This window comes from Carlito syrichta, unplaced genomic scaffold, assembly GCF_000164805.1.
Source record: "Carlito syrichta isolate Samal-C Ts95f unplaced genomic scaffold, Tarsius_syrichta-2.0.1 Scaffold312189, whole genome shotgun sequence".
In the NCBI taxonomy this organism is placed as follows: Eukaryota; Metazoa; Chordata; class Mammalia; order Primates; family Tarsiidae; genus Carlito; species Carlito syrichta.
The window spans coordinates 358,421-367,299 of record NW_007256285.1 but is presented as its reverse complement, the minus strand read 5'-3'; the positions used below and the strand labels follow the sequence as shown (position 1 = coordinate 367,299).

The 8,879-nt window shown below is 44.7% G+C and overlaps 1 protein-coding gene across 1 annotated transcript in view; it reads right to left on the bottom strand.

Moving 5' to 3' along the window:
* The window catches only part of SCIN (scinderin), an 86,629-nt gene that overhangs the window by 4,466 nt on the left and 73,284 nt on the right, over positions 1 to 8,879 (bottom strand). Inside the window, exons 14-17 of the mRNA XM_021718409.1 lie at positions 5,494 to 5,664; positions 3,329 to 3,506; positions 2,663 to 2,784; positions 2,012 to 2,089 (exon numbers count right to left, since the gene is read on the bottom strand). Coding sequence (XP_021574084.1) covers positions 2,012 to 2,089; positions 2,663 to 2,784; positions 3,329 to 3,506; positions 5,494 to 5,664 — 549 coding nt within the window. The remainder of the gene's footprint in view (positions 1 to 2,011; positions 2,090 to 2,662; positions 2,785 to 3,328; positions 3,507 to 5,493; positions 5,665 to 8,879) is intronic.

Here is an 8,879-nt window from a genome sequence, read left to right as displayed (position 1 = left end):
AGAGTAAGACTCCAACTCAAAAAAAAAAAAAAGTATCCATGACTATAGAAATAAAAGCTGACTACAAAAGAGAATAAATGTCATTCTTAATTCTCTCTCTCTCTCTCTCTCTCTCTTTTTTTGCTTTTGAGACAGGGTCCCTGTTGTCCAGGCTGGAGTGCAGTGGTGTGATAATGGCTCACAGCAGTCTTGACCTCCTGGTCTCAAGCAACATTCCTGCCTTGGCCTCACAGTTTGTGACTACAGGCGTGAGCCATGGAGTCCAGCCCTTCTTTAATTCTTAAATATACAAAGATGTTTTATTGACATGAGGCTTTACATTTCATATCTAGAAATAAATAATTCATTCACTTAGGAAGAATCTGTAACTGGATCCTCAATTCATATATGCTCATTGTAAACCAGAAACAAAGGTGTAACATAACTGAATGGCTTATCAGTTTGGAACAGATCTAAAAGTAACCATCTCTGTATGTGACTCTAAGATGAAATCTGATTCTGTTTTTTTTTTTTTTTTTTGAGTTGGAATCTCACTCTATCGCCCAGACTAGAGTGCAGTGGCCGCTCCCGGCCACCGCAGCCTCGACCTGCTGGGTTCCGGCGATCCTTCTGCCTCAGCCTTCCAAGTAGCCGGAATTACAGGCATGCGCTACCACGCCCGGCTGATTTTTTTGATTTATTGTAGAGATGAGGTCTTGCTGCCCAGGCGGGTCTCGAACCCGTGGGCTCAGGCAATCCACTCACCTCAGCCTCCCAAAGGCACGGGATTACAGGCTAAGCCACCGAGCCCAGCTTGATTCTGGTTTTTGACAGAGCCATGTCACATTGTCCAGGCTAGTCTTGAACTCCTGGCCTCAAACAATCCTACTGCCTTGGCCTCCCAAAGTGCTAGGATTACAAACTCAAGCCACCACACCCATTTAATTCAAATAGTAACACACTAACAAATAGTTACACTGTGTAGATTTAAAACTATTCTGTTTCTTTTCCAGGGGAGGGGTCCCTTCTGATTTCTCATCAAATTTCAAGAGAAATTCTGAATATGTGGGTTGCCCCATGATATTGTACATATTAATGCACTTATTAGTTAAATAAATTATGAGCAAATTAGGAGTGAATAAGTTTTACAAATAAATTAAAAACAAGTTTTTTGCCTATAAAAAAGCATGTAAAGTCAAAGACGGGCAGCTGTGGAATTATTCATTTCTTTTTTTTTTCTTATTTTTTTTTTTTTTGAGTCGGAGTCTCACTCTGTCGCCCAGACTGGAGTGCAGTGGCCGCTCCCGGCCACCGCAGCCTCGACCTGCTGGGCTCCGGTGATCCTTCTGCCTCAGCCTTCCGAATAGCTGGAATTACAGGCATGCGCTATCACGCCCGGCTGATTTTTTGATTTATTGTAGAGATGAGGTTTCACTGCCTAGGCGGGTCTCGAACTTGCGGGCTCAGGCAATCCATTCACCTCAGCCTCCCAAAGGCGCGGGATTACAGGCTGAGCCACCGAGCCCGACTCCGTGGAATTATTTCTACAGTAAGATATCAACTTGCCATATATAACAGTTTTATTTTTTTGCCAAAATATGTTGAGTTTCTTTTCTTTTCTTTTGAGTTGGAGTCTCACTTTGTCGCCCAGACTGGAGTGCAGTGGCCGCTCCCTGCCACCGCGGCCTCGACCTGCTGGGCTCTGGCAATCCTCTGCCTCAGCCTTCCAAATAGCCAGTACTACAGGTGCTCGCTACCATGCCCAGCTAATTTTTGATTTATTGTAGAGACCCGGTCTCACCAAGTTTCCCGGGTGGGTCTCGAGCCCGGGGGCTCAGGTAATCCACTTACCTCGGCCTCCCAAAGTGCTGGGATTACAGGGTGAGCCACCGAGCCCAACCATGTTGAGTTTCTTTTAAACGCAGCCTAAATGTCTAGGTCCATTTATTGACTTGCCATTTCTCAAAGCAGGCGCTGTCAGTTCCCAACCATAAGTGCATTGTCTTGTTATATGAACAAAGCATAGTCTTACCTGTTCCCAAGCGTCTAGTAACATGACATCATCTTCTGCTAAATCATCCTGGGTGAACTCTCCTGGAACCTCTTCAATCTGAAATGTATGAGAAATTTTATCACATAAAGCAGTCATTTTTTTCTTTTTTTTTTTTAATTGAAGTCTCACTCTGTCACCCAGACTGGAGTGCAGTGGCCACTCCCGGCCACCACAGCCTCGACCCGCTGGACTCCAGCGATCCCTCTGCCTCAGCCTTCCAGGTAGCTGGAACTACAGGAGCACGCTACCACGCCCGGCTCATTTTGATTTATTGTAGAGATGAGGTCTCGCCAAGTTGCCCAGGCGGGTCTTGAACCCGCGGGCTCAGGCAATCCACTCACTTCAGCCTTGCAAAGGTGCGGGATTACAGGTTGAGCCACCGAACCCGGCTGAGTAGTTGGCATTTTTAAGAGCAGCTTAATTTATAAAGTACATTATAATATTAATGCTTTCACATATATTACATCTTTGACCTTAAAACTATCCTATGTAGAGCCAAGACTGTCATGACGGTTTGCAGGTGAGCTGATACTGAGAATCAGTAACATGTCTGGAAAGTGTCGGAGCCAATGAGGGAATGTCCCTCCCCATGTTGTTAAGTTCTTTCCCACAGACACTTAAGACACTTACAATGAATCTTCCGGTTTTGTTAGAGCAGCCGTAAAGCCGGGGTGGGTGGTCTTCGACTTGGGTTTCTAGTAGTGGTGAAGTCTGATAGCCTCTTTTGCCACCAAGGGAATTCCAGAACGCCTCTGTGGAAAACACACTCGGTTATTTTCAGGAGCAAATGGTTGGTATCATTTTACAGGAAAAAATAATAGCTCACCTTAACATTAGTGTCAAGAAACTACTTATATGAATCAAGGGACATCATGGCTCAAGCCTGTAATCCCAGCACTTTGGGAGGCAGACATGAGTGGATTCCCTGAGCACAGGGTTCGAGACCAGCCTGGGCAATGAGGCGAGACTTCGTCTCTACAGTAAATTAAAAAAACTAGCCAGGCATGATGGCGCACGCCTGTAGTTCCAGGTACTTGGAAGGCTGAGACAGAGGGATCACTTGAGCCCAGCAGGTTGAGGCTGCAGTAGCCAGGAGCATGCCACTGCACTCCAGCCTGGGCAACAGAGGGAGACGCCGACTCAAAAAATAAAAATAAAAATATTTAAACATACCAGGTATTATTGCTAACTTTAGCAACTAATGGAGGGATTCTTAATCCCCAGAGCCATTTAAAAGTGACCTTTCGTGAAAAAAATCTAAGTTCTGGCTGGTGTTCCTGGCACTGCAGCACATACCTGGTTCCTCGCCTTCCTGAATCCTTAAGGCTTTACACTTGAGGACGCTTGTTACATACTGCACTCCTTTCTCCTCCTCCTGGCTTGCACCTTTTCCTATCCAGATGTAGCCATTATTTTGTGGCAGTTTCAGGACAAAAACATCGTTCGAATTCAGTGAATGTGCATCAACATCAACCTAGAATATGAAGAAAAATCATGCGGAGATTCAAATTTCTTGCAGTTCCCTCAATCAATGTGTCCCAGAAGCTATAACTAAGACAAGCCACCCATACTTCTGTCCTATCCCAGGGATTTATTTCAGGGCAGCAGTACTGTGATTCCATTAGAGTGTCTGAAACATTACAGTAGGTACTTTTTGGTCTGTGTCACCAGAACACTCAATTGTCCTCAGACAGCAGCACAATGCTCTAAATTAAGGTAAGTCGAAGTCAACTGGTAATAATCGAGGATTTGGAAAAGTAAACAAGGATAATACTCAAAGATACTATAAGAACAAGGATGGGTTATAAGTGACAGTTGGAAAGCGGGCATAGTATTCACAAATGACGCGTCTAAAGTAAAGGTATTCAGCTTTTTTTCTCCCCAACTAAAGAGGAAGTTTAACAAATAATCACAGGGAAATCTAAAAATCATAAAAACATGAACTAGACTCCAACACAGGCAAAGAGATAATACTGCATTCACCAAGAGACTCTTCAGGCACGGGTTAATTATAGCTCAAATAATAAAAGGCTATTTAGTAGGGAATTAAAAACACTGTACTGACATACTCCTTCCTTCCAAGTGAGACGCTGTGGACACTGACTGGGAACCAGTAGGTGAGCACAGTTCTGGGTCAGGTAGCCACAGCAGGAGTGACAGGGGCCTGGCTGGGTGAGGTTGGAGGTAGAATCTCAGGAGAGGGCAAGGCTGAGTGAGTATGAGGGACTCAGGATTTCAGGATGGGCCTGAGTCTATGACCTTGTGGTTTTGTGACTGTGTCTGCCTCTGAGAGATCCTGTCTGACCCTAGGATGGTGATGCTTTTTCTGCACAATTGTGGAAGTGAGGTTGGAGTAATTCCAGGGACAGGAGAGAGAATCAGTAAGCAAGACTGAGAGGGAGCAGTCAAGAGGAGGAAGAAAGCAAGAGAGGGTGGTGACCCTGAGGCCAAATGAATCAACTGCTTCAAGAAGGCTGGGTGATCGGCTGTGCCAAAGTATGCCACCTGACCAACCTCGCTGAACTGCCAGGATGAAGGCGACAACTGCATGTTGAGTCGAATTTTGCTAGGTTGGTCAGGAACTTGTCTTCAGAGAGAATATTAGGAATGGCTGTTGGGAGTTTTTGTTTGTTTGTTTTTGAGTTGGAGTTTTACTCCGACGCCCAGACTGGAGTGCAGTGGCTGCTCCCGGTCACCACAGCCTCGACCCGCGGGGCTCTGGCGATCCTTTCTCCTCAGCCTTCCGAGTAGCCGGAATTACAGGCGCGTGCTACCACGCCCGGCTCATTTTTTATTTATTGTAGCGATGAGGTCTTGCCAAGTTGCTCAGGTGGGTCTCGAACCCGTGGGCTCAGGCAATCCACTCACCTCGGCCTCCCAAAGTTTTGGGATTACATGCGTGAGCCCCTGTGCCCGGCCTGACTTCTCTCTTCCAACAATCCCTTCTCGGCCTCCTTGCGTCTCGCATTCCCATGGTCCAACACTAAATTGTGCCATTGCAATAACTCTAGGTCCCCAGAAATCCATTCCAGCTTCTAATCGGACAGTCATATCCTGTCCTCTGGCTTCTTCTCTCCAGAACGTACATTCCAGCAATTCTACAGGTCCATAGCTCGGTCCATGAGCCCTCTTCATCATTCGTACCCTCTCCCCTCCCTGCTCTCTGCAGTAGCTTAAGCTACCTCATGCCTTTGGCAGCTTGATGTGTTATAGTTTCCTTAAAATTCATTTGTTTGGGTTCAGTGGAGTTGAAAAACATGAGAGGCCTGTATCTGGAGCTTCACTTTTTACTCCACTTTCCTGATTTTTAATGCTTTTTAAAAAATATTGTGAACAGAGGATTAATTACAGAAATGAAGGGCGTTTACTTGCCAGGATCTTAAAGACTAATATTTGTGGATGGCTCGGGGCCATTGGGAAGTTCATAACCAGGGCATGTTTTATTGAATGCGTGACATTACCTCCACAATTCTGGTGATAGATGCCAGGTTTCTCCGGACTTGAAAGAGGCGGGTAGGGGGAGCAGGTGCCTGACCTTCTTTCTTTGATGTTCCATTCTTGTAAATAATGAGCGGTTTGTCTTTGAACAAACTCAGCAGGTGAACAGGCTCTTTGCCTTGGGAGACTCGGATCTGGTGGGGGGTGGTGGGGAGAGCAAATAAGAAATATAATTAAGAGCGCGATAAAAGAAGGTTGTATTTCTAAATATGTTCTTATTTTTCTTTGTGAAAAAAATAAACAAGTCAAGAGCAGGAGGAATGATGATTAACAGAAAATACAGGTTAATGATCAACAATGTTCCTTGTTGACTTAATCAATTGCTATCCCTGACACAGTACCCCTAAGTAGTTTCTCGTCAGGGAAATCATCAACTTTGCAGCACTTTCTGCTTCTAGAAAGAATGAAGACGTACATTTGTTCATCAACATAAGCAACTTATTTTTTTTTTTAATACGATATGAAGACTTTTCAGGGTGAGGAAATTGGAAAAAAGTGGTAAATTATTTGCTTGATTTACCTGTCAGCACCAAATATTGAATTTGAATTTCCTATTTCTAGCATAAACTCTTACTGCATTTTTCGGAACAAAGAGCTCAGATTTTGTGTCAGTCCCCTATTTTTTAAAATTTGTTCTGTGCTAGAATTAAATCGTCTTACCTACCCTTTTCTGTCATTTTCTAGAAGCCAGGTGAATGAGAATGAGGATGCAAGAACCATTAAAGGGAGGCTGAAGGAGCTCTGAAAATAATTGACTTCCTAAGTGTTTCAATTACAGGTATTCAAAAAAGTGAGCAGCAAATCATGGAAATGTCGCTTCTTGTCCTAGAGCCTGAAATAGGGGTAGCTGATAACCTAAAGCTGTTGGTTTAGCATTGCACTGAACGTTGAGCAAATTTCAATTGCAAATGTAAGAGAAAGAGGGCCACTGATGAAGGCCCCTCTCCTACTGTGAAAGGAGAATAAGAGAGAGAAAGGTAGATTAAAATGTTTTCAAGATTGCTAATATACTCTACAAAAGAACGCTTAAAACAGCAATAAAAGGCTTTAATGTTTTTATGCGTTATTGTAGGCGACTGCCATCTAGTGATTAGACTAAAATGTACCATTCTGTTGTCAATTCAGGATTCAACTGGCTAACGATTCATGGAATTTCATTAACTGGGTAGATCAAATATTCCACTATAATATATGGAATATACAAGGTGCAATGTATCAATTTAAAGTTTTTGAATAATTTGGTAAGATATACTTGAAAGATCAACTAAATGGCATAGAATTAAATGTATTTAAAGAATTCAATCTTCTTGCTAATTTGCTAATTAACAATTAGCAAGTCAATTTGCTTTTTAAAAAAAAGTTACTATGCACCTTTAAATGTAGAACTTACCTGCTTTGCATATCTTTTTTTTTTTTTTGAGTTGGACTCTCACTCTGTCGCCCAGACTGGAGTGCAGTGGCCGCTCCCGGCCACCGCAGACTCAACCTGCTGGGCTCCGGCGATCCTTCTGCCTCAACCTTCCGAGTAGCTGGAACTACAGGTGCGCACTACCACACCCAGCTAGTTTTTGATTTATTGTAGAGATGAGGTCTCGCCAAGTTGCCCAGGTGGGTCTCGAACCCGCGGGCTCAGGCAATCCACTTACCTCAGCCTCCCAAAGGCGTGGGATTACAGGCTGAACCACCGAGCCTGGCTTTGCATATCTATTAACAAGCACCAAGATGGAAAGATAACCAGCTGGAAGACCCAATTCAGCCTCCACACCTTAGATTTTATGTTTGAAAGTGTGGTCCTAATTTGTTACATTTGAAGAAGTAATGAAACATGTATAAAGATTGAAGAAGGAGGCAAAAACACAAGGCTTGTAAACCACACAGAATCTTAGCTCACTTGGCCATCAGCAACCGGGAAGTTAGACAGGCACAGCCATGCAAAAGGACTGTTTGTTGCTACAGTATCAAAACCATCACTACATGAGCCAGCAAGCAGCTGCTTTCAATCTGAAGCCTAATCTGGAAGATACTGTTCCTGCAATCGAGAATTCCCATTTTAACCTTTGAGAAATGGTTTTAGGTCTTTTTCTCACTTAGTCAACACTTTATTTTTGGAGTCCGGGTAACCCTTTGTCACACAGGCTGGAGTGCAGTGCTGTGATCACAGCTCACAGCAGCCTTGCCCCTTCTGTCTCAGTCTTCTAAGTCGCTGGAACTACAGAGGCACCACACCACCACAACTGGCTGGTTTTGTTTTTTGGTAGAGATGAAGTCTTGCTATGTTGCCCAGGCTGATCTTGAACTCCAAGGCTCAAGCAATCCTCTCGCCTCAACCTCCCAAAGTGCTGGGATTGCAGTCATGAGCCACCGCACCCGGCCTCCACTTTAAAGATTTTTCTTTTCTTCTTTCTAATCAAATTGTGTACTGGCTGGAGAAAGTCCGGAAGCTTTTCCTGGGGGCTGACTTTGAAACGGCAGAGTATGGAGACCCCACAGCAGAAGTCTTCCAGTTAATCTACAGCCTGGCCACAAGCAGAATGACACAGGTCAGCCCTCCAAGTGGACAATTCAAGATAACCATCAAAGCAAGAACAGCTCCTAGTGCTGTTCCCAGATACTCCTCATTTCATTATTTCCCTCCTGTTCTTAATCTAAAATTTTGAAGCGGTTTCTTTGAAGCATGAGCCTGGTTATTTCTCCATCTGCCGGCTTTTAAGATAAAGTCACCTGCCTTCCATTAAATCTTTTATTTCAGTCTGTAAGTGACAAGTAGCAGAACTTGCCATCGGCAACATTTCCAGCAGAGGGCAGCAGACACCCAGGCGGACAGAAAACACCCAAACACCCAGGCATCAGGGTGAGCAGCCCCGGCTAGGAAGAAAGGGAGGGAATGGAGGAGGTGAGGGAGGCAAAGAGAAGGGGAGAGAGAGGGGAGAGAGGGAGGGAGAGAGAGGAGAGGGAAAGAATCAGAGGGTGAGAGAGGGAGAGAGAGATCCCAAGGTAGCTGGAACAAGCAAGCACCCTCCTGCCCTCTCTGAGGCCAACAAGAGACATAATGGCACACTCCAGAAGGAGATGGGTCTCTCTGAAGTCTGTATTTCAGTTCTACAACAAGAAATTAAATAAGCAAATACAGGCTGGGTGCAGAGGCTCATGCCTGTAATCCCAGCACTTTGGGAGGTCGAGAAAAGAAGATTGCCTGAGCCCATGCGTTTGAGACCAGCCTGGGCAACTTGGCGAGACCTTGTCTCTACAATTATTCACAAAATTAGCTAAGTGTGGTGGCACACGCCTGTGGTTCCAGCTACTTGGAAGGCTGAAGCAGAAGGATCACCGAAGCCCAGTAGGTTGAAGC